We start from the raw sequence: 26,281 nt of genomic DNA on the forward strand, positions 1-26,281 counted from the left end.
GTTTAAATCAAGAGGGATGCTCCACTTCACAGAAAGGGAATGAGGCGGGTAATTTTCTGAATCAAATGGAATGTGAAAGAAAAAGAAATGACAGGGATAGGGTTATTCAAAGGTTCTCTTAAAAGTTACTGAAGCTAAGAGCCAGCATTGCATTGTCACCTGGTACCCACCCCTAGAGTTTTGTTACGACGCCTGATAACTATGTAAATTGCTGGTTTTATACAGTCTGAAAAATTTCCATGGGCTTTCCTTGTAAAACAAAGCATTTATTTACCCCATAAAGACACGACTCATTGGCTACCACCTAATGATGTAGAAAGTTTACAGTGTGAACATAAAATTATGTTTTGATTTCTTGTTTCTTTATAAACTTGGCTGGTTTTAATAGACCATTAATAAAACTGCCATAATATTTAAAAAATATGAGTGGGATTTTTCACTTTTACTGAAAAGAAAGAAAGTCTGATGCTTGTATACAGAGCTGACTGTGCAGTTAGTAGTGTGGGACAAAAAGAAATAAAAGAGACAATATTTCAGAAAGATACTTTAAAGACTATTTGTGTTCTTCAGGAGATAACTGCCACCAGCTATAAGTATTTATAAACAGAATGAAAACTGAGTCTGCAAAAAAAAGAGCTGGAGAATTTGCATACATGTATTTCCACCTTTCAAAGAAATTAATGCCTTAGTGACTTATTGATTAATAAAATTGTCCTCAAAACACCAAGCATTGTTTCTGAAGCAAATGTACATTATGACCAGCTTACTTGTTACTTTTTAAAATATTTCGACTCATAATTTGCACCAGTATCTCCAGCTGTTCCACGTGACACAGGTATCTTCCTGTACCCAAAACCATGCAGTTCACGCATTCTGTGACATGTAAGAACAAACAGCATTTGGAAACAGGGGACAGCAGCAAGAGATTAACATATAAAACTGCAAATAAAGAGGCTCATACGCCTCGAGATGGCTACACAGCCAAGCCAACAGACTAAATTCCCCACAATGTCAATGGAGAGAAAGGGGCCTCTCTCAGATGCCATTCCCCTGCCCTCATTTCCCACATACAGCTTCAGCAGAGACACGTTTTTCTCCACAGATGTACGTTTTCTCCATGGTGCTTAGGAGAGTTTGAGCAGTGGTGCAATCCTTACCATTAGGCACCTGAAACACCCGTCCCATTTTCTGTCCAACTCTCCTGGCTCCAAATTCTAATTTTCTGTTGTTTTCCTGAAACAGTTTCAATATCCTAGCCCATTTTGAACGCAACAAGGTCTCGCTGTAAGAAAAGTACTCTCAAACACAGTAAAATTTCCAAATCTGATAAAAAGCCATTCAGTTTCAATACACTTTGATTTGCATACATATCTACTTAAAAATAGGACTCCTCTGAAAATGTGTTTTCAGAGGGGGCAAGGACTGGCAAGTAAGTCAGCAAGTGCACTTTGTGCCCTAAGCCTTGTCATGAACACTGATGCTATAAATAGCCCTGCGAGATCAGGAGAGTCGTGACTCACGGGCACCGACGGACTCCAGCAACGCAGCGACGGGCAGCCTGCGAGGCTGACCTGCCTACAGACACATACCTGGCCCCGAAAGCCACGGCGGCTTTTGCTGGAGTTTTGACATCCCGGGCTGATTTCAGCAGCTCCGAACGCAAAAGAATTGATGACGGGAATGCTTCTAAATGCAGACACCCAAATCTCCGAAGGACTACCTCGCGCACCTCTGCAAGGGCCCTGGCAGCGACCCAGGCCACCATCAGTACGGGCCGGCCTCTGCCAGAAGCCTGGTCACCAACAGCGACCCTGGAACAAAAGTTATGGCGAGAACAACGTTTCCCGAAACTCCCGAAGGTAACTCCAAGCCCGACAGCACGAATCCTTGGACCTCCGCACCAAGAGGGAATCGCTGGACCTCTGCTTGTACCGGCTGCAGAATCACGGTGGAAGCGTGATACAGCAGGACATCGTTACCCTATGAAGTCACCTTCTCATCTAATAAAAGGAAATTACTAACTGGGAATCTTTTAAAAGCTATTTTATTTACCTTGAAAGGAAAGAAACTGATTAGTTGTATAAAATACTATCATACATTTGATGTAAAGCCTTCAGTCTTTGAACAGAAAAAAAAAAATACACTGTCACAGTAAGGAAATAATAAATCTGCTTAGGCACTGGACTCTGTACTGTCACCCCTCTAGCCAAAGGATCATGGAAGAACTTAAACGGCTGTAACAGAGCTTACAGTCACTGCACCCCAATGTTAACATATATTCTGTCTGTAAAACTCTGCAAACAGTGAGAAAATAAACATAAGGTACTCCAGCACTTCTGTACATTTTTCAGGAGGAAAGTTGAAGCCATATTGTGACTAAAAAAATAACTCCATTTTATTTTAAAATTCATTGACAAACCAGTGTGCTGTTTGTAGAATTTTCAGTAGCTGTAGGATTAGCTTCTGTTCGACACAAGGACTGATCATTAAAATGTACTACTGTAAGTATTCTAGGATCAGCTAAATGATTTCTAAATAAGCTACCCGGAGAAGATGTGGTTTTAAAATGTTTGTGTAAGGACAGCATGCTTTTCTACTGTAGCTGTTTTAATTCAAGTAGCTGCAAAAGCTAAATTTCATAAAAATGGGTCACTTTAAAGCAGGACTTCATTTATTTACTTAGGTTTTAATCCACTGGAAGTAAAACGTGCTTTCCTTAACTAGCTACTTTGCAAACCCTTTATCATTGCAAGAAAAAATCTGGTATCTGAATCAGTAACTTACAAACACAGAAGCTGAAAAAAGTTCAGGTTTTGGGGTTTTTTTTGCTAGTTGTGACAGTTCGCAAGTTGCCTATTAAACTCTGCCTTTTCAGCAAATTAAGGCAGACTGATTTTCCCAATGTGGGCTTGTCAAGTTCGGCTTTTGTGCCAATGGGAGACGCCCTGTGCTTTTAGAGACCAGGCCACTCATACCTGGAACCCAACTGGAGAGACTCAGCTTTCAGCCATAGGAAACAGGTTTGGGGCCTGTTTCTTAAGCTGTTTGGCTTGGCTACAGTTAGGGGAAAATTTGAAGAAATCAAGAAAATTCTACATCATTAGAATTTCAAAATCTTATGTGTACCAGGTGGGATTTAGGTTTGGGGTTCTTTTTTCTTTTAAATAATTGAGGTTTTTCCAAGATAGGAAAGTGCACATCAAGTACTCTGCATATGGGAAGAAGCTCTGGCTTCTGGGAAGATTCTCTGTGGGATTCACGTTCCATGAAATTCCAACTGATGGACAGTGCCCTCTGAAATTGCAGGGGGGTGAGAGCTGGGGAAGGAGAACTACACAACGCTAAGTATTGGTTTCAGTAGTACGGCTACATAACGAGTTCCCTTTGAATTCAGATTGTACTTCTCACGTACTGACTCTGCAAGGTCTACGACTGCTCTGCAGTTTAAGTTAATGGGAATTTGATGCGCTAATTATATACAGAGACAAATCTTTGCAGTATCTGGCCCCTCATTTTCAAAATTTGCAAGTAAAGAAAATCTAAAAATGAAATCTAAGAAACAAAATTAGTGCATTTCAAATCATTCTAGCTAACGTTTTGTCTTTAGACAGAAAAAAAAAATCAGTCCAAGTAGACTGAATTGGCTTAAATCAGTAACGTTGCAATAGGAAACCAAGACACCTTCCAAGTCTGTTTTTAAAATCCTCAAAAAAATAGATAAATTAAATTCAGTGGCTTACATTGTATATATGCTACATCATAAGGCAAAGTATCATGAAAAACATTTAAAAATTTAAAAAGTCCAAATGTTTTCAACTAGCAGTTCTGAATAAAAAGCAACTAAAAAAGCAACTCAATTAATGAACAAAAACAATCTAAGAGGGCCTGCAGTGCAGCCCCTGGTCCTGAGAAGAATCTCACTTTCCTTCACTGGCTGAGGTATCATTTCCATCATTCAGCTTCTGCTTTTGCATTCTTGTTCGAGTAGATGCTAAAAAAACCCAAACAAACAAAAAAAGAAATTAAATACTTGCTTCAGACACGATTAGTTCTTGTAAAAAACTGGTAATGACACAAGGAATTGAATTACACTACTCTAAATAAAACAAATCCCACATTTTAAAAGTAATTCTGAGTTGCTTCAGCAATTCCTGCTCAATCTCACAGAGCTTAAATTCCTTCCACCCGTTCACTGAAGTTCTCCTTGCTTCTGTACCCTCACTTTGTTTTCATCTTCACGGCAGGCAGATGGACTGTACCACGTAGGGGTCTCGTCTTCTTGCCAGGCAGATGCTACGGGCCGAGCCGTCCGCACGTCCCGCAGCCAGCCTGCCCAGAAAATGCCTTTTCCCCGCGGTGACACATGCTGACACAACTGGACGCGAGACAGAACATCTCTTCTTAACCTCTGTCACGAGGAAACGCTCAAACCTTTCCCCTACCCTAAAATAATAAACAAGAGGTGCCTGGATCCGTACTCATACCTATCCTGACGAGCAAACACTTGCTAGGTAAGAATTTTTAACGGGCAAATCTGCTCAGCTACAGAGCTCAGATTCCACTGGAGAGTGAGAACGCCCGGTCAGGCCAAGTGTGCTCCTTCTTGGGAGTGGAAAATAAAGCTCGGATGTGGGGATGTGGCTGTTTCGCTTTTCCTGAGCTAGATTTCTGTTTTTCAAATGAAACTCAAAAGTGATGCCATAAAGTCTGAAAGAAATGCTGACCCACCAGTCTCGGGCATTTTAGTATAAAAGACAGCGCAGCAACATACAAAATTACATACAATTTTCCTGCGTACATAAATTTCCTTGACTATACTGCAATCACCTAAAAAGGTGTTCTGGTCAACGAAATGCTGCTGCAATTACTACTGATCTCTACCCACAAGCTCTCAGCTAAGGGTTTGTCATTACAACAAATGGGAAAGCCTTGGCAAGCATTTAATTCCGTTTCAAGAATTCTAGTGTTTAGGAAAAATGTGTCATGCTCATTTTCTTATTCACATGTAATATAGCATCTCCTATGCTGCTGTGCCACTTAACATCCTCAAAAAGGCTTTTGAGGATTTCCATTTTATAATCTGCATTTTCAAGATTAAATGGAGCAAGTACAAAAAACTGAGCAAGTACAAAAAACTGAACAAGTTACCAAAATTACATCAGTGTTGAGCAATGTTTTTATCTGAGTGGGCACAAACTGTTTTTATCCAAGGCACTCACTGCTGAGCAGTTAATGGAAAAAATAATACTCACTCATTTCTGCAAGCTTTTGTTGGAACTTCGACTCCTGGGGTAGGTGTTTGCTGCAGACAGAAAACATATGATTAAGTGCAAGTTAAAAAAAACCCCAACATTTATCCTCATAACCTAACTTTAAATCAAGGTTCATTCACTTCAGTGCTATCGCCTTCTCTTACAAAGATGCTAACTCTTTTTTCATCCATGCTAAACTCAAGAGTTGCTTGATTTCTCATACACCTAAAAAATTTGAGTTTTGTTTTTTAAAAGGCTGACTAAAGACAACAGCACAGTTTAGCACTCAGCGGTAACACTGGGATGCTGGGATGTATAGGCACGGAATAAATCCTTGCTTTGGACATCAAAGTGTCTAATTGAGAAGTAGTATGCTACCATCTCTCATTGAATATATTTACTAAAGTTCACAAATTAACAGAAGTTAGGATGTCGGGAAGAAGTTAGGATGGAAGGCCCCGAGAACCAAATATACGTAAGATTACCAAAAAGCCACGAACAATCCCTCACCTTCCATCTGCTTCGTCTTGCCCTTCTATATCAAAGCGCAGCCTCTTCAGTGGCTTAGGAGCAGTGCTTACTTCTGCGCTGCGTTTTAGCTGGCAGTCACTGTTGCACACCATCTGGTTTATTTTTTGAAACTTTTCAGAAGTCTGAAATGACAAGAAAGTAGGGAAAGAATTGTCAACAAATCCTGAAACTACTCAAACTTTCCCGATTATCCACTACAACAATTAGGAGTTCTAAAACTCTGCAGTTTAAGAGCTTTACCTTCTGTCAAAGCAAGAAAATGCAAAACGTTTTAAAAGTGAAGTCTGGATATTTGAAAGGAGTTAACAGGACACCCCTGTAATCTTTGTGCTTACAAATCCCATAAAATACTGTGCTGAATTAGAGACACTCCCTGGCCAGTTCTACAGGTGTCAGCAGTCTATCCCATTCCTCCAAAAGTTACATGCATTCAAGACCAGACATTAAAAATGTTAAAACTCACCCCAAACGATTCACCAATAGACACCAAAATTCTGCCAAATGAAGAAGAGAAGTGTTTAAGATTAAGTTACGATGACAGAAGCATCCACTAATTCGCACAGCTTAGCACAAGGCATTAACAAAGTCTCTTCCTCTCTCTCCGCATTAACGGTGCAAACCCTTACTACGCTTTACTGCGTTGAGACTGTTCACGTTTCTATTCGGGCCAGTGAATGCTGAATCGCCAAATCAACTGTACCACACAGATCAAAAAGAAAGCGTGGCTTGAAAGAATCGGAGGCCCCCACAGGCCGGCCCTTATCTGCAGGAAGACGCTTCAGTGCTGGGTACCCAGATAATCATCCCTTCATCAGCACCTTTAGGTGTTTGCTAATCACAACCATGCAGGACTTCAGCCTAAAATATACAGTAATAGTTTAACTTTTGTACACAGTGGGCCAGGTGCAATGGGACTCACTTGATCCTAATTTGAAAAACCCACTGGAGACTTGCACGTTTGCTGTCATCCTCGTCTGCTATGAAAGAGTGACCAACAGTTTGAAAGGTTCTGCTCAGTCAACTACTCTCAACCATTTTGTTCCAAAAAAGTATTTTCTCTTAAACAAGTGTGCAAAGCTCATCTCTGTTTTTCAGGAGGGTGAACCACAGTCAAAGCCAACAACATCTAAGCAACTAGGTCAGAAAACCCCTCTTAGATGTGACTGTTCTAAAAAAAGAAAGAAAAAAAAACACCCCAAACTCCCTGAGCACACTGACTCAACTGAAACAGAAAAGTGCTCAAAGATGAATAAAGATTCCAAATACAGGACACAAACTTTTAACTAGAAAAGATAATTACCGCAGACTATTGGCAAACTAGACTATGCAGTTTTCTAATTTGCTTCCACTAAAATCCCCCAAATACCTTTAATTTAGTCAAAGAATTGCTTGCCAACAACCTACCTAGACCTTGGAGTCATCTTTGTGGGTGACTGAAACCCGTCGGAGAATTTGTATGGGCTCTTCAAGGGCGAGATGTAGATGTTATTGCCAGCAGGGACACGCCGAGGAGAGTTGGAAAACTGGTAAGGGCTGCGAGGAATGTGTGGGATAGGTGACAGAGTGGGAGGCTATAAAAATAATAAAATCATCATAAGTTCTATTGTCTATATATTCCTATTCTACTAAATAATTAACACTGAACACAACTAACAGCTTACCCTGTTGGAGGCATACTGCAAAATGTTTGTTTTCAGCTTCTGCATAAACACTAAGTTGTAGAAGACTATAATGGAGTCATACTGTTCTTCCCTGATAAGAACACGTTTGAAAGTCTACATAGGGCAAGAAAATCATAGACAGTTTAAAAACAAACAAACAAAAAAGGATGAGAATTTTACATTTGACAAACTCAAAGCCATTCAAAAAAAATCTGTGTTAGTTAAGAGTTAAGATGGCACGGGTATTCTACACAAGCCATTGTAACTACTATTTAGAACTGTTCTAAATTGTTGGTTTTTTTTTTTCCCTCAAACATGTATGAGCATCAATAGTGGTACCTACTTAATTAACTGGCGCAGCTCCCTAGTGCAAAAGCAGTTCATCAGTACTATAACAACATTTTCCAAATTCAAGCTCCATTTGCTTTCACAAATGCAATTCTCAAAAAAAAAAAAAAAAAACAAAAAAAAAACCAAAAAAACCCCCACCAACTTTGTGCATGCCTTGCAAGGCTACAAAACCCATTACTGACCCGATGTGGATAAAATAGTTCTTTAGGCTTGGAGACAAAAGTCTGGAGTTTAGCCAAGATGCACAAATACACAGTGAGAAATTCTGCTACTAGAAGGATGGCTACCGTTCAATTAGCTGTTTGGTGAGTTTTTTTCCCATTAATTACTGTTTGGTGCAAAAATTTAAGTACAGTAAGGCCCTTAGAAAGAAAGGAACTACTTAATGTTAGAATTAAGCCTGCAACTTTAATACATACACACCTGTTTGATATCTAACCATACATCGCTATTTGATATCTAGCCATGTTTCTACTGAAAGCTTCTATACAAAGTTATCTGCTTCTTTTCTCTTAATCCTCCATGGAAGTCAGATAACTGTTGAAGGAACTTGGGTTGCTTTTGAAAATGCTGTTAGCTCTAGATCCCAATCTTTCATCTAGTCTCCAAATAGAATCATAAACCATTATTTAGCTTCTGTGGAATGAAGTTTGCTTTCTACAGAGAGTTATCTGTGAGATGTTTAAAGAGACTTTTAGTATTAGAGACAGTTTTCGCCTCCACAAAATGCAGATGCAGTGAAGCAGAAAACTTTTGCACGTTCAGGTGTAGTTTGGTGGGTTTTTTTTTTTGTTTTAGACAAGAGAGAAATTAGTTTATAACATTTTTATGGAGGAATAACATTAAAGAATTTCCATACCTCTTGATTTGTGTTGGGAAGCTCCTTGTATGCTGAAACTATTATTTTAAATCTGAGATCTACATTCTTTACTTTGCATATGCCATACATGCAACACATCATGATCTATTAAAGAAACAAGACAAGACAACTGGAAATGCAGAAAATGAATTCAGCTTCTTCATTTCAAGTTAAGATGAGCTTTCTATTACTGATCGTGCTCTGTAAACTAGCATGCAACTCAACTTCCTAAGAACTTCCAGAATATACGTCAACTACTGTTCTCCCCATTTCGGTATGACAGTAAACTAATTGGAGCTGATAATATCTTCTCAAACTCATTTCACATGCTGCAATTTTAGGGTAGAATAACAAAACATATATCAGCCACACATGTTGTCTGCCCAAAGAAAATCAGTATTTTCTTATGCAAATTATTAGAAAATTCAGTGTGTCCTCATTGTTTTGAATATAGCTGTAAATGGTATTTGAAGATCCCATAATAAGTAACTGCCAGTACTTAGAAAACCTGAGATGATCAACTTCACTCTAAATTAATTTCTTCCTTGAATGATCAATAGAGAAATAAGAACTCAAATTACAATTTCTAATGGCTAAAGAATGTATAAGTAACTTTTTGTTCTGGAGAGCCTTTTTAAAATTTTAAAACTTTTTTGTTAACGTTACCTGGTCCAAGTGCCTGTCTCTCATAAGCTCATACTCGTTTTGCAGCGTGTGCTGGAAGAGGGTCCAGATCAAGGGTTCCAGGTCAGGATGTTCAGAGAGAAGCCGAAAAAACAGGGTATGTAGTCGAAGATAGGCCAGTAGATACACTTCAGAAACAGAGAAGAAAAATAAACTGAAATTGTAATAATAGGCATATACAAAATAAAAGGAACGCGATGGAGGATGGACAGCAATTAAACGTTCACCATCTCCCACTACAAAAACTACAAGCCATCAAACGAAGGTAGAAGAAGCCAAGTTCAAAAGAAATGGAAAAGATTCTTCACACAACAGGCATTGGACACAGGAAAGTCCACACCAAACAACGCTGCGCATATATGCCTACGTCGATTCAAGAAGTCGGAACAAGCATTTGGAACATGAATCTACTGAGAGTTACTAAGCACACACATCGCAAAAGGCTCAGGAAAACCCCCGAGGTGGAGAAAGTCAAAGCTTGGGAGAGCATTCAGGGGAAGCACCATATATGCTTGCCCAGTTCTTAAGCTTCCCATGACATCTATTTATGGTCACTGCTAGAACAAGGATGCTATGATAGAAGGACCCTCCATCTCAGCCCACATGGCCATTCTTACCATCAGTAGATAAGTTTTCAGTTCGAACTTGCAGTGTGTAGAGTGCATGCATTAACCTGCTGGCACCGTTTTACTGTTTCTTCCAGAGGCAGCTGAGGGTTTCCACGGTGTTTACTACAGGTTCTATTATCATCTTTTAAGAAATGTTGAGCTCCAAAACCCAAAAAGGATAAATAACAAGAGGTAACTTTGCGATTTCAGCATGTACAGAAGCAACAAACCTTTTTTGTAGAACAGAGAGAGGGAGGTAGATTTCTGTGGTTTCTGTGTTTGGGGGGTCACACCTGGCTGAGCATCTGGAGTGGAAGAAGCACCTAGAGAAGGTCCAGATGCTTTCTTCTTAGGAGATCTCACAGGAGAAAGATAGCTGGAGATTCAACGTATATTAAGCACTTAACATCACGGGATAAAGGAACAATTTTATATGAATAATACTTGCAGGAACTCTTCCCTCTTCCCCCATTAGAAGAAATTAAAGAAATTAATTGCTACTGTAACCTGTTATTCCTGTATCAGGAATTAAAAAATTCCAGTTATTGATCAAATACCTGATAAAGGGACTTATTTATTCCTAGGCAAGTAAGATAACAGTTTGGAATTTCAAGTTTGATAGGGCTTGGAAAAAAATATTTCAGAATTCGGTTTAGCTAAATTTACATGTATAATAAGCAGCAAATACAACAGCTCATCATAACCTAAGTATCAAGCCTAACAAGTAGGAAAACAGAATACACGTGGATTTCAATATTAAGGGCGATATTAACTTCACATTTAACTAGACCTCAAGCACGCATGTCACTTACAGGTCTGCAGCAGTGTGGTTGTGTTGGAGAGGCACGTTGAGAGTGGAAGCGGGCTCAGGCTGGTCGGTTTGGCCCTCTCGTTCTTTTGACTGCTTGATAAGATCGAACAGAGGTGACCCCTAGAAAAATGACAGTAACAATACCTTATACTGAGAATAGACAACTACACTGGAGAGATTTTGTTCCTTCTTCCCTAAAAACAACCCCCAAAATATGATCCTAGATAAAAGATTAACGCTTTGAAATATTTCAGAACAGTCATATTTTGCCCAATATATTTTAACTCTTTAACTGACAAGTTTTAACTATTAAATACACCAAACACTTTTTCTGTTTCAACAGGAGCCCGTTAGATACAGGCTAACTCCAGTGTTGAGACATAACTGTATTCTAGAGTCTCCTACTACTTCCTATTAAATAGCCATTCCTGGAAAGAAGAACAAACCATACAAGAAAATACATAAAAGGTCACATTTAAAAAAAACAACCAACCAAACAAAACACAAACCCGTCGGTGACTGAAAGTTCCTGTCCTGTCAATCCATTTCTGCTACAACATCCACCCAGTATTTTACATATTATAATATACAAACCACGGTCATAACTCATCTAAGTGCACTGGGGACTACTTCAATCTCTGCAGTGTCTTGTTCCAGACCTACCTCTGGCAAGAGTTATAGTCACTCTGGACACATTAAGTCTCTGCCCTCACACCCAAAACCAAAAACCACTTTGATTTTAGGTCAATTATCAGTACTTTAGGCAAGGCAGCTGGAAAAAGTCTGAACCTACTAAGAGCTTGAGGTAGGAGGCGATGCAGAGAGGATGTAAGCGGAATGGGGAAGGTTCTGGCTGAAGCAACACTAGTACTACTGCTGACGTTAGTAATACACAGCAGCCTGGCAGAAACAAAATCTCAGGCTTTTCTTGCTTGCATGTCATGTACAGAGAAGAATTATGCTGAGACAGCAAGACTGCATGGGAGAATATTTTGGCACCATATTTACAATTAATTTTGAAAACACAGGGTTGCTGGCTTCTGTTTTTTTATTTTATTTAAAGAGGAGACTCATCCTTGAGCACAATGTTGCCTTTAACAGTGCAGCATCAGAACTACTAAAGCAACAGAAGAACATTGGATTAGCAAATATCTGCCTTCTCCAGGGGAAAGCAGTGTCCATAAGACTGAGAATGAAGTGGGCAAAACCAAACATTCAGCATATTCCTCCAAATGATCCCCCACAAGACAGCAGTAAAATCCATCAGCTCAACACTTTGTACATAATGCATCGTCCGATTGTCCAAAGTCTATTTGATCCTACAAATGCATGTTACTAATATTTTAATATGATGGCAGGGATGACAAATCTGTAGCTACAATAACAAATAGGGGCACAGCATGCATGTAAAGCAAGCTGCATCACCTGGCTAAGGCAACAAGAAAAGGCCTAGTAGAACTAGACTTGATTTACTAGAATTAAAACTAGCATTAAGACTTTCCTCATTTAGCCGTATTTCTAAAAAAACATCACCTTTCTTCTGAAGTGCATCAACTAAAAATTCAAAGCAACAAGACAAGAGTGACTTGAGATTTGCAGTTTTTCATATTGCGTAATTTTTCAACTATGGTTTTGCCAATACTGGTGCTGTTCCATCCATAACAGAAAATCATCAGTTACTGACTCATAACCACATACTTATTTCTCCATCATTTCTCAACCAGATCAGCTCTTGGGCTGGTTTGCATCATCTTTCCCTGTACTTAGGAGTGAACACATTTCTCACTTGTTTCTTCCAGCGCTGCCCTTGCTGGAAATGCAGAGACACGACCTTCTCCATTTCTCATTCTTCTGGCCACTTGGTCTCTTCCTTTTTATTATTCCCATCAGCATTTCACCATGCCCTGAAGAATCTGAGTTTCTTTCCCAGAGCAATCACTAATTCATTGCTGAAACATCTCTTGATTCCTTGACTAAGAGTGAATCCCGCTTCATTCATTTCACATTTTAGCTATTAATGACTAGGGAAATATTGTTTTCAATGAAGCATCAGTAGGAGGAAAAGGGGTTGATAAAGGGGAATGAGAGGTCAAGAAACAGAAGCAAAAGTTACTATTTTTGAAGTTAGCACTTGAGACCAGCAGTTCCAGGTCCTCTCGCAACCCTGCTCCCATTTTCACTACACAGAGTGTGATTTCATTAGATAAGGCGAGGGGACGCAGCAGCTTGCTACCTGTGGAAGGGATCTGGTTATTTTTGTGTCATTTCCACTCCTCCTCTTCTACCTGCCAGCCTGGACAACCAGTCAACCTCCACACAAGTCAACTGGATGCACTAAACCAGCAGAAAGTTACCAGAAAAAGCAAAACCAGATCTAAGCCAGCTCTACCGAGAATCACGAGCAGAGCCAGAACAAGCGTTAAGAAAAGACGGGGCAGCAACACCACAGAGGTTGGGAGCAAAGCAGGGAAGAGCAGAAAACAGGGAGCACGAGATGTCCCCCATTTACTGAGAACAACCGGCTCAATCGGCTGATTGGCACGTGAAACTTTACCCTACAAGAATTTATGAAACCTACTGCTGCTTTCCATCAGTTGGATGGACCACAGTTAGCAAGAGGATATTCTTTGTGTAGAAACATCTACTCACCGAGACTGAACAGCAAGACGCAGTGAGTCCAATACATCTTTTCTGGCTCCCACAAATACTGACTGACACTGGGAAGAAGGTGCTATGCTGACAAGACTGGTGCCTCCCAAAAAACCGAGAGTGCCATAACGCAGAAATACGCAGAGACGAGTTTTCTCAAATGCATCTACCCCCCACCCTGCAAAACCGATGGGTTTAATTACAACCCTGCCTCCTGTCTTTATATTTAAACATGACAAAGACTTCTATTTAGTGAATCTGAAGCACATTCTGCAGCTTGCAGGGAGTTTTCAAGCTTATCAGGGCAAATTCTGTTTGGCTTCGGTCCCACTATTTGGTATTCAACAAACTACCTCTCGCTTGAATGAGCAAAATATACCATTAACCAGACAATTACCAGCCCTCTAAGTAGTAGTCACAAAAGAACTTTAACCCCTGGGTCCAGCTTTATTGAACAGGAATGTTTATCAGTAACCCGTTTCTAAAGCAACATTATTCACACTACCTTTTACAAATTTTATATTGCTTTTTAAAGCTTTTAAGCAGCACTTCAGGTGCACAGGTCACCCCCAATGCATTCCTTTCACATGAAAGGAGTTTTGCAGTTTTTACTTTAATGCTCAATAAGTGATTAACGTTACTAGATGCAGCCACAGAATAAATTTTACTAATTAAGTGAAATGTTGCTTTTCATTTGAGACTTCCCTGCGATGGCTAGAGAAGCCCCGTTTTATTAGTGCAAAAAATTAAGGCCTAAAATTTCCCAGGGTCAAATGGCCACTGGCATCAGAATGAAGAATAAGACTGAAATTTGACTCAGCCCCCTCTCACACTACCCGGGGCTAATTATAACTCTGCAACACTGAACTCTGTGAATTAAGCGAGACTCCGTTAAGTGACCCTCTGCAGGATGCTTCCCTCCATCGCAAGCATCTGCAGTGATTTTTCTGCAACCTAAAACCTCCTTTTATGGACAAAACGGGCAGAATTTTTTGTTGGCGAATCTTTATTTGGCTATGGTGAAACTACAGGACACACAGGTGCTTCCCAGCTTCCTGATCTTTTCATCAGCTCTGTCCCAACAATGTTTCACTGGACTTTGGGTTTCGTGAAAAGATTAAACAAAAGACCTGAATCTTTAAGTATGGAGAACAGCTACCCCGGGGTTTGGGTGTAGTCCACCGACTACAGACGAAGTCCCTGAGCAGCATTACTCTCAGCAGTGCTAATTAGCAGTTCGCAGTATTTTAAAAACTGCTTTTGTCTTTGTTTTCTACTGCTTTTATGTTTTTATGCTTCATCATAATTTCCTAATCGATTTGCAGGTTTTAGTTATTTGTCCACAATAAATTCAATGCGGTGTTTATCACTAAACTCAGTGTGTATCTTAATGCCAAGCTCCCTTGGGTTTTTTGGTTTGGTTTGGTTTTTTTTTACAATCAACACCACCTAAATTATTGAATCAGTCAATACAGTACATAACATTATGAAACGTTCTTCTTCATAATATGCTAAATGGTGGCTGTGATTTCGCAAGGCAAAACAAAGCCCATTTAGGATCGACAGCTCTGGAATGGAAGCGCAAGGACTGGACCGGCGCGAGCTATTTCCACTCCTCTTTCCCATGACAGAATTGCACATCCAAATAGTTGACTTTTGCTCGCAATTGTATTTTCAGAAGCTTCACGCGAAAATTAATATTCGGATTTGTGAAATAATTTAGGCCTCCTGCAACAAAATATACTTCACAGACTAAATTTAAATAGTATTTACCATGAAAAAACAGTAAGATTAAGGACTGTGTTTTAATTTCAAACATTAGTTCTATTATATAAATTATGATCCTATTAGGGTTTGTTCTTACAAAATTATAAAGAAAAACATTAACAACTGCACTGTTGACGGTTTAATTCGTATAAGAATACTGTCAGATCTACTTTTAACTCCTTAGAGCAAATGTATGTTTAATACAAGTCCTATTCCTACCTTACCGTCATCAAGCTTTGTGAAGATCTCCTTTTATCTAAATGCATAGTATGCAGAGGAAGAAAAAAAAGCAGTGACTGTTAATTAGTTCTGGTCATTTAGAAGCGGTATTTTGACAGGATTTTCCTCCTCACAGATGCTTAGAAAGTCATCAACTCTGGAGGAAGTGACAAGCACATACTGATACACATACAAATCATGAAAACTCTGATTATTTGAAGTCCTTGACACAAAGCACATGAGCAGCTGACCTGAAAGCGGGTGTCCTAGCCTCAAGCCTGTTAGGAGTTTTCATGTTCAGTGCCCTCATATTCCAGTTTCTTATAAAATAGCTATTGCACCAAAAAAAGAGTAACTGTTCTCTGCTCTGGCATGTAGGACCCATTCTGGAAATGTGGAACAGATTTAGGCGGTGTATATACATATATATTAATGTACACATATACATACATATTAATATGAAATCAAGCATCTCTAATGGGAGAAATGGAGACTTCCTACCAAAAGTTACTTGAAGACCTAGTAAAAAAGGAGTTCATATCCCTTCAGTCAAAGCAAGCCAGGTCACCACAGCATGGATATGCATCTTAAACTTGTGTTGCTCTAAATGATGCTGCAAATCCATTCTCTTTGCAGTTTTGCAATAATCTAGTCTTCCTCAAAAGCCTCTGGAGAGACCTGGCAAATCTTGGTAGAATTCAGAAATTATTTCGGAATAATCAATACCGCAATTTTCAACCACCCCTGCTCCCAAAATTGTTCTTCACCAGATGGTTTTATATTAACCAATTATCTATGTTTTATAGGGTCTCTCAACAAAAGTCCATGTGGCCACCTCACTGTAAGATACAACAGCATCTTCAAAATATGCTTCCTAGCAATGGAGAAGGATGCATGTAAAAACAGCCATCAAACTTCTGAGAGGCCCACCACACACGTGTCTTCCCCAGAAATTATGGAAAGGTGTGGGGACAGGTGGGGAAAAAAAAAAAACCCCAAACCAAACCTCAAGCAGCACATCACAGCAAGACAAAGAGTTGGCAGGCACAGTAAGATATTTGGGGTGATAGCTGCTTTTAAAAACAGCAGCAGCAAAGTCAAGCTAAATTAAAAAGTGAAACAAATCTGAAGACGACCTAGGGATTCCAGCAACTTCAATTTGTTTTCTGCAGTTTTTAAATTTTAACCATAAAGATTATAGACCTTCTGTGTTAAGACAGTGACTAATACTATTAGTATGTTCAAAAATATGACACGGACCGATGATAACGCTCTGCAAATAGGGAAACTACTGACACAGTTATTGCTTTGTAGCTCCGCAAACCAATCCCCAGTTGAATGTTGAAGAGCAAAAATGAACCACGGTCATCAGGACTGCTCCTATTTGCCAAGCCTGTGAGACTAACTTTTTCAAAACCGCTTTGAAAGAAGTTCTGAAAGACAGTCTACAAGCAGAACTACATTTTTATTCAACTATTTTGCTTAAACTACTCAGGATGACCCTGGGAAGACTGCTACTACGCGGCTTGCACCACCTCCTTCAGCAGTTTTTTCTGCTCAAGACTCAGAAAACTCGCAGTGCTTTTCATAAAGAAAAAGGAAGGCTCGCCGAGTAACTAAGGAGTTACTGTTCAGCACGTTAAAGCCTTAAGTAGACAAATACTCCAAGCCAGTAGTCCGCCCAAACTCCTCCATCCACCTGCGGCCTCCCTCCTGCCCACCGTCCCCAGTCCCTTGTCCGCCACCGGAGCTGGAGTTCTGCCCCAGGGAACTGAGGTCTTGCTGTCGTTTTTGTTTATCGCTGTTTGTACGTAAGCACGTTTGGTGGGGGAGGCCTTAAGTTTTACATTCAGAGCAGCTCCCCTACCCGGACCACCTCAGGGCAACGCGAGCGTTTGCGTTTCGTCAAGCGAAGCGACAGAAACGAGCAGCCGGAGGACGACGTGAGGCACCGGCTTTCGCGGAGAAAGGGACGTCGAGCCTCGCAAATCCCCAGGATTCTCCTCGAAAGCGGTCAACGCGTCTTTGATCCTGCAGAAGATCTCCCGATCTCCAGACGAGAGGCTCTGACAGGCTCCTTCAGGTAAGGCTCCATCAGGAAAGGGCTAACAGAGGGGGCAGGTGGGAACGCAGTCACCGGCTGAACGACAGGTATCGAAAGTATGAATAAATGGTCGATTTTCACAGTGGAGAGAGGTTATCAGTGAAGTCTCACGCTCCCTGCTGGGGCTGCTGCTGTTCAACGTTGACAACTGACAGGGAAACGTGGTCACAAAATTATTCAGTTTCAGGAAAAATAAACTTGCCGCGAAAAGATCTCACGACTTTCAATGAGTGGGCAATAAAGTAGCTGCAATAGTCAAGGATGATAAAAGCAGAAATAATGAACAGGGGAAAATGATCTTAACTTTACATTTTTAAAAAGGGCTGTAATGTTACTGTTATTTAAAACAAACAAACAAATTTAGAATTAGTAGAGTAATTCTGAAAACAACAACCCAACACTCCAAAGTCAAAGTTTAAAGAATTATTAGCAAAATAATAAAAGAGAGTTACCATTAAGCCAGTAGAGTAGCCCATGGATTATCAGTCACCAAACTAAATTATCAGGCAATAGGACTGAAAGCCAAACCCAACTACTTTATCGTACAGCCCGAGTGTTCGACTGTGGAAGTAACCGCCACAAAATGTGAATGTGGAAAATCCACGTTGCTTCAAAAGACAACTGCACACGTAGGTCCACAAAGCACTACGGAATACAATAATCCTTACTATGGGTTTTTTTCTGAATATTATCCAAAGAAATAGCATTGTAGGTTTGTCCTCCACATTTTTTTTTTCCCCAAAGCGATTGCTACGAGCCTCTTCCAGTTGGATCTGCGGTCTGCAGTGGCAGTGGTGCTACAGAAACATTCCATGTCTGAAGTAATTAGCACGTTTATTACCTAGCTCCCCAGTGTAACCAGGCTTCAATATGACTAATTCTTGGACAAACCTTACCTCTCAAGACTTTTAGGCGAAAGCCAAAAGGTCTCAAAGACAAACTGAACTGCTAGCCCTTTATCCTCCCTCTCTGCACAAGAAATTGCATGCAATACATAAACTAAAACCCACTTGAGATGAATCATTTGACTGTTGGAAATGATAAAATATCAGTCAGCAATCAAAAATCTTGAGGTTGAGAATTATATCAACAACTTTAAACTGTGAGAACGCTACAGAGTGTGAAGATTTTTTCAGCACAGGAAGGAGATAAGAGATGCTTTAAAGGACCTTTACATTAACTGGCATCGCACGGTGTTAAGAACGACATTTCTACAGTTATTTCCATATATGTAAAATTATTACACTCAGGAGCAAAACAGCACTCTTTCTTCTGAGAAACTTTTGGGTCACAAAATGCCTATCTCAGTAAGGAGAATTTATTTGTGTAATTACTATTGTAATAATCAAACAGATTCTTACAGTACCACATCATGCTTTCTAGCGGTTTCATTTCTAATTAACTTACATAGTTCTGGTTCCCAGAACAACAATTAAGAACAGTTCCAGGAATTACTTTTCCAAGTACAAGTGGAGACATGACAACGAAGTGCCTCTGAGATTTTTGGTTAAAGCCAGTAATTGAGTTTCAAGTCTCATGTTCTTTCCAGTTTCTCGTTAGCTGGACAAATTCAGGTACAATGTACCACCACCAATTCTCTTAACTCAGCTGAAAGCGGTTAAGTGTGCTGGGAAACTTTGTAGACAACAGTTTTTGAAAGAGCAGGACAGTATCCTTTACCAACAAAACCAAGTAGTCAACAAATTACGTATTGAACAAAAAAGGATAAAAGGGGTAATCCATAGAGGATGTGGATGAGCTGCATGTACGGAAAAACCAATTCTCTAGAAAAAGTAATATTAGCTAGGGGATGGTACATGTCCTGAAACCATTACGAGCAGACTGCTCTATGATATTTAAAAGCAAAAAGGACTATAAGTATCTTGCAATGTGCTTTATATAATCTAAAAGAAATAGGACAAAGAAATTGGAGTTCCAAAACCAATATGCCATGTTTCATAACAAAATATGGCAACACGAGCATGAAAACTGTTTTATGCAATGGATTTAACAACCACTTTTAGAATATATTTTGGTCTGAAGAAAATTACACATGACAAAGAAGAAAGAAAAAACTAAAGTTGTAACAAAACTATCAGTTTAACAATATTTTGGGCACAAACCAATCCCTTAAGAAGAGTTTTGATCTTAATTTGAGCCCATACTTCTGTGATTACCATAACAGAACATCTCAAGCTCAGTAACCTCGGTCTATACCTAGTATTTGCTCAAGGCAGACAAAACCTGGCAGTCGTTGTGTTGTGCTCAGCTTTCAAAGCAGAAGCATATGCAGAGCTGCTGAGCGCTCAGTTGACAGAATTTAACAAGATGTCTCCAATTAAACATTTCTGCCTTACAAGCAGTTATTTAACAATCAGACAAAATACAGTATAATAGAGGTAAGGAGTAGTGCACTGGAAATCAGTTTAACAAGAGAAGATTAAAAAAGGCTTGGGCTATTGTTTAGTCTTCATTAAAAATACATTCTTCCCAACCCGAAAATAAATAATTGAATTTTGACAGTGTGATACAGAACCCCTCAAGTTTAAGAATCCCTCAAAACAACCCAAACTTTTCAATAACTTCTCTGAACAGATCTGAAACAAAAACTTGGAAGATGCTGGTATCTATATTTTTTGACGTTACACCCTTTTCACACTTACTTTTTAATAATTTTACAAATCTAGTATTTTAACATTTACTAAGTGTTTTTCCTAATGTTTTCTCTCAAAGTTTTGCAGCTAGTTCTGAGGCAGTTATTACAGTGCTTTCTGCTTAAAAAAGTGCTGATCTTATCATCCTGGCTTTTTTCTGGTTATCACTTCACTCTCCCCCACTCCTCTTGAGGGCAATTTCACTGATCTACAGCAGTAGTTGGCTTCCTTTGCTATAAACTGTAAATTAATATAACCACACCAGAAACAATTCTAAAATTAGTATGTCAGCATTAGCTTTTCATAGATCTGAGACGGAAAAAATATAACTGATATTGTCAAACACAGGAGTATCCCTTAGTAAATGATGGGAGTCAGAAGTATCTTATGCTAAAACATGTGAGGTACCCATGGAGTTACTCTAGAATCTTTAAAAAAGACTAAGAAAACTTTAATACAATGCAAAATATCTGCTTTTATTCTTTTCTAACACCAAAGGATGTAGCTGAGCTAGCAAAAAAGGGCAAAAACACTAAAAAGGGGCAAAAAAATCTAAACAATTTATGTACGATCTAAGTGACTGTGTCTATATGGTCACTTGGATCTCAGCAACATCTGCAAGAAGTTCAAGCTAACATTTCCCCAAATTAGGCCAGTATTATTTTTCAGAAAATAATGTAAGACATTATATTCAGGGCCTTTTCTCACGGCCACACACAAAAATCTTTTTTGAAGACTGATCAGTGAAGGCTAGCTTAGGCTCTGGAAAAACATGCTGGAAGGCAGAACACTTCCCCCTTAGATATTTAGAGCAAAACGATGCAGGAAATTACTGATTTATAGTGCTTTAAAACACTTTGTTTCCAGTTTACACTATAAGGTCAAGCCTAAATGCTTTTCTATGTAAATAAAACAGCCTAATATACGATGTCTTATTACTGGATGTCATAGAGGACAATTGCTGATCCCTACTTCATATAAAATGAGCTCTTTTAATTCACCTCACCAGTTTGGGGGATAGGAGAAAGAATGGATGGAAATAACAGCACGCTGTGATTCTGAATTATTTGACTAACGAATAACAGATACGTAGAGAGTTGCAATATAGCCAGGTGACTGCACCATAAGATTTTTGTTGTCAATTCAACCTTCTCATTTTTAGCTTCCTTCCTTGTTAAAAATTGGACCGAGCCTTTTTTTTTTTCCTTAGCTGTCTGAATTACATAAGCTACCAGAGTAGAGCACAAAGGTAAGTGACTCAGAGAAAACATGGTTTTGGACAAAAATGCCCGAGTGCTGAAGTACAAAAAAAGCAAGTTAGATCCTGCTGACGCCCAGGGAAACAACACAAATTTGTTTTCAAAACTCAGAGCGCTTCTATTTGGATGACTTCACCAGGACCTAGGAAAGCAACGTTAATCATCTTCAAGTTCTAAAATCAACAGTTATAAAAAGATGAAGATCATGTGCTGGGTTTTTTTTCTGAAATACCACATACCAGATCCCTCACTTCACTTTTGAGTAGGATCGATGCAAAAACCCCTCTCCCTCCCTATGGGAAGGTCTTGCGCTACACCCGCACCAAGGACCCGTATTCAGCATCCCACCTTCAGCCCCTTCGCCCACCCAATTCTGGAACCTGAAGCCAGAACTGGGTTTGGAGGCTCCTTGCAAGACCCTTGAGGGCAACCAGGTCCCTCAGGAGAAGGGCCTAACCAAAGCCGTGCTGGCCGAGAAACACGCACCCAACCGCCGACTTGAAAGCAAGGTTGCCCAGCTGAGACGAAGACCCAAGACTCACACGCCCACATCAAGATAATGAGGAAGCCAACCCTCCTTTTAAAATGACAAAAATTGAAAAAGTAACATATCCTAAAAGAATGTCAAAATTTTGAGAACACTTCGGATGCTTTTTTTTTTTTTTTTGTGCTCAGATACTCCTGAGGGAGCAGATGCGTTTATGAAAATCAAGATATTTGCATGGCCTCTGGTGTCTCCTTCCTCTGGGCAACACTTGCTCTTTGACCACTTATCTTCCGGTTGTATTTCTATGGGCATATAACTAAAGACTGCAACATGTACAGAAAAGAATGGAAATTACTTTCCCTGAAGCAATAAATCAGTGACACTAGGCAATACATGAAGAGCACCTATCAACAAAGCAGTAAAACTGACTTAGCTGACAAGGTACATTAAATTACCAAAACCTTATGTTTCCTTTGATCTCATTAGATTACAAATATCCTGCCATTTCCACACAAAACCCGTGAAATCCTTCAGTAACAAAGTGCTTTTCTATTCAAGCTCTCTGAATTTTTGTTGTGAGAAACTCTTAAGTCACTTGTAAACAGAGCAAAACCAAAGTTTCAATGTTTCCAATGAAAGCACTATGTTTTACATCCTATTTTGAGAAAATTGAAGTCTTTTGCTCCTAGTTTTACTTCCTGAAATTTAAGGAAAACTAAATTAGCTTCTAAAAAATTTCTTTCTTTTTTTTTTTTTTTTTTTTTAAATTCCCTTGGCCTTTTTGGAAGAAATTTCACTGAAACATACTCCCACAGAAATCTTACATTTTGCCAATATGTTTTCCAACAAAAAGCATTTCAAACTCTTTCCACTAGTACTACGATCAGGTTGTGGTGTCTCTTTGAGGAATGGTGAAACAGCAGCTCACTGATCAGTGCTTTAAAAGGCATCATATTAATTTTGAAACTTGATCATACCGCGAACTGCCATCGTGCATGATTTAACTGAAATATTTGAACCCTGTTTTACTGAAGTTGCATACAACCGTTTCGAACTTGGTACTGTTTACTTTCTGTGGCTCAAGCAAACGCGGGAAGGTTGGGATGATTTGGAAGCTTTCCTCTCCCTCTAAGGAATTTTAAACTGCCAGGCTTATGGAAGCCCCCCAAAATGCTTCCCTTTAGCTCTCCAACTCCAGAGGGCGTAAAGGTCGCACATCACGTAAAGAATGATGCAATCTGGAGTCTGTTGAATTTTACAGCTTCTCCTATTATTTGCACTAGAAAAACAAACCTGAACTGCAGCTTAGCCATTTCTGCTAAACCCACCTTTCACATAGTTTCTACTTCGATCGTTTCCTGCCGCCAGCCCACGGTGCAATACCGAAGCTTAGCACGGGCGAGCTGTATAGACGTGGAGTAAATCCTACCTCTCGCAGGCACGAAGACTTCGGCCATACCTACGGCCTTGAGCACAGCTATGGAAAAAGCAACTAAAAAGTGCATTTTGATTGACAGGTCTGTGCAAGAAGAACAGTGCAGATGCACAGCGCGGTCAGACGGATTACATAAACAGTTTCCATTCCCAGTTATACAGATCTCCAAACAACTTCCTCCACCCACCAGAAACTGAAAACAATTTTTAAGAAAGGCTGGGGGATAGAAACAAAGTATTCACTTTAGAAAAAAAAAATAAAAAAAATAATCCATTTTATCAACTCTGCTATAGAGGTGAGCTCTGAAAGGATTATCCTAAAAGAAGTAAAATCCCTATGAAATTAAAAAGTCATAGCTACTATAGAATTCTGTTGTATTTTAGTAAGGAAAACCTGCCTGCCTCTGAAAATTTAGAGAATAAAAAGAAGACTTAAAAAAACACAAATTGAGTTGACCTTGACATTTCAACACATTGCTTCTGGTAAGGAAACAGCCCATTTTCACACTGACTTAGGAATATACATTTCATTGTTCTGTGCATCTATACGCTCCAGTGTTTCGCTGTCTCAGGGGAAGGCAGACAAAGAACACATGGAAATAGCTGTCAAATTAAAAGCAGTTTACTTTGTTTGGGATGCAATTTTACCCTGCTGGCTTCACTTTCACTGTAGAGAAAATGCCTATTTCTGCTTTTGCTTAGTGTGGTATCTGTTATGGGCAGCTCCACTGACTTCAAAACAGATATACTGATGTAAAACTCACATAGAAACCAAAGCAAATATGTAAAGTACTACAGCCCAACGTGCACTCACAAGTACAGCAAAACAGCAGACAGGAGCCTTACACAGAAACATCCCTGTTTAAGAAAAGCTCGTACAAGGCACCACAACTCAGATGCAACAAACCATCAGTAGGACTTCTATGTAGACTTCTCTATTTTGTTGTTTTTTGTTTTTTTTTAACTTAAGTATCTAACAAGTTCCTCATTTGTCATTCAGTGGGCATTTTCTGTAGCTATTGTGAAGCATATGCTTAAGCTATAGCAAAACGAAGACAGGTTTTACCATTTACTTCCAATGAAATAAGAGGCTGCAAAATTCAGGCATTTCTGAAGTTAGATCCACAAATGACAATCTCAAAGAACCTGAATTTATCTCTCTGCTACCTGACTCTCTATTCTGTCTAACTGCAGGTGACATGAGGTACCTGTAGCATATTTGTCTGTGATTTTCTAATTCTCTAGATTGTTTAACGTGAGTCTTTAGACCGTAACATGACAAGGAAAATGGAAACCAATACCAATACTGAAGACAGTTGGCTCAAAGCATCCACCACCCTGAGGTCAGTAAGAAAACTTACAGCATCTTCAAGGGAATCCAGATCAAATATTTGCCTTACAAAGCTGTCGCCCTTTATCACCCTTATTCATCTCAAATAGGAAAGCATGACTATACACAGTGAGTCTGCATTGCTGCTCATTTTTATCCTCCTTTGTGGAAAAACTAATCAGGCATACGTGGCTCTTTTTTGTTATAAATATCACTGTTTCAAACCATTTACATGAAAATAAATTACAGAGTAGTAGACCAGAACCACAGATCTCGCTCTTGAGCTTAGCAGAGGCTTTTAAACCTCACGTAGCCAACACTAAGTTAAAGTCTGGCCAAGAGTCAAAACAATAAAATTTGGAAGCCTCAAAGGCGAACATTCTGCCACAGCACTTACAGCACAGTTTCACAACTGGCTTAAATCAGTTTAAGTGCGCTGGTGCTCCTCGAAGTTACTCACCTGCGCTTTCTGCTTCGTCCCTTGCTTTAGCATTAGCACAGCTGCGACTGTGGAAATGATGTATTTGTTAGGATTAGTTTTAAACCAACTAGTTCTCCTCATTCAGCTGAGTGCGTAGATACAGACAGCACAAGGGAAGAAGCGGAGAGGGAGTCCTGAAGGGACGGCAGTAGGGTTACTTCGAGCAACAGCCTGCATTTAAACTGTTTAAGTCAATCACAGAAACCATATCAGAACCCAATGAATTCAAGAAGTACGGAGAGAGTTAAGGTAGTATTTGTAAGCAGAAGTAGGACCTCCGTGGCCTTTCCGAAATAATGGGTACCTAATCTGCTCACTCTTATCTTATGCCCCCACGTCAACCAACGTTTTCTTTTTTCTTTCAGAGACGATGTAACTGATAACTACGGGAACTTAGAGCCGAGGACTTTCAATACCACTGCTTCTACCTCACATCTGAAGGGTGGGCGTAGCCAAAAGTTCACTTTTTCCACCTATACCACTGAACCACTAAACTACCACAAGACGGCAGCTGAGAAAGTTCGAAAAAGCCCAGAAACGCAAGTAAGGGGGTGCAGGACAGAAGCGTGTCCTACATCCCTCCTCCAAAGTTTTGATGTTCCCTTTCTTACCTTCTAGGTATTAGCTGATAGCCACATTGAAAATAAAACTGCTAAATGTGGTCAACAATGTAATAAAAAAAAAGTTCATAAAGTACTGAATTTATTTCATAAAACTTCAGGATATGGTCTGGAAGTAAAGAGTGGTTGGGGGGGGGGGGAAGTCAGCTGAAGTACTTGTAATTGCTGTTTCCCAGTGCTAATGATATGCTAAATAATCATTTAAGTAATCTTATCATGCAGAATTTAAAGAGGCTATTTGCTGACTTACACATTTAGAAAGTAATCGTTCTTCTCATTAACCAAGTCCAAGTTCTGCTTTTTGGCAGTAGTTCTCCCCTGACAAGCATTTTCATGTCAGTATTTATCTATACTAATTAGCTTACCAGCTTGAACAACTCTTATGAAACTTTATTTTTCCTGAACTTCTTACATTCCAGTTTTGTGAAGGAATGCAAATTAATACCATAGTTGGTTTGTTGTTTTTTTTTTTTTAAACTATAAAATAAATCTTATTGAATGACTATGGTAAATTCTTTCA

The 26,281-nt window shown here is 39.5% G+C and overlaps 1 protein-coding gene across 3 annotated transcripts in view; it reads right to left on the minus strand.

Moving 5' to 3' along the window:
* Positions 1-1,546: 1,546 nt before the first annotated feature.
* The window catches only part of RB1 (retinoblastoma 1), a 78,927-nt gene continuing 54,192 nt past the window's right edge, over positions 1,547-26,281 (minus strand). The window contains exons 18-28 of one of the 3 annotated variants that reach the window (XM_010583382.1): positions 10,759-10,877; positions 10,177-10,322; positions 9,321-9,466; positions 8,655-8,759; positions 7,445-7,558; positions 7,188-7,354; positions 6,247-6,277; positions 5,763-5,905; positions 5,253-5,302; positions 3,922-3,991; positions 1,547-2,000 (exon numbers count right to left, since the gene is read on the minus strand). In XM_010583382.1, the coding sequence (XP_010581684.1) occupies positions 1,997-2,000; positions 3,922-3,991; positions 5,253-5,302; positions 5,763-5,905; positions 6,247-6,277; positions 7,188-7,354; positions 7,445-7,558; positions 8,655-8,759; positions 9,321-9,466; positions 10,177-10,322; positions 10,759-10,877 (1,095 nt within the window). In that variant the 3' untranslated portion in view covers positions 1,547-1,996. Of the gene's footprint in view, positions 2,001-2,935; positions 3,992-5,252; positions 5,303-5,762; positions 5,906-6,246; positions 6,278-7,187; positions 7,355-7,444; positions 7,559-8,654; positions 8,760-9,320; positions 9,467-10,176; positions 10,323-10,758; positions 10,878-26,281 lie in introns of those variants that run through there. The other 2 variants (XM_010583383.1, XM_010583384.1) reach the window with 2 other exon arrangements.

This window comes from Haliaeetus leucocephalus, unplaced genomic scaffold (assembly GCF_000737465.1).
Source record: "Haliaeetus leucocephalus isolate CR32 unplaced genomic scaffold, Haliaeetus_leucocephalus-4.0 Scaffold897, whole genome shotgun sequence".
Taxonomy (NCBI): domain Eukaryota; kingdom Metazoa; phylum Chordata; class Aves; order Accipitriformes; family Accipitridae; genus Haliaeetus; species Haliaeetus leucocephalus.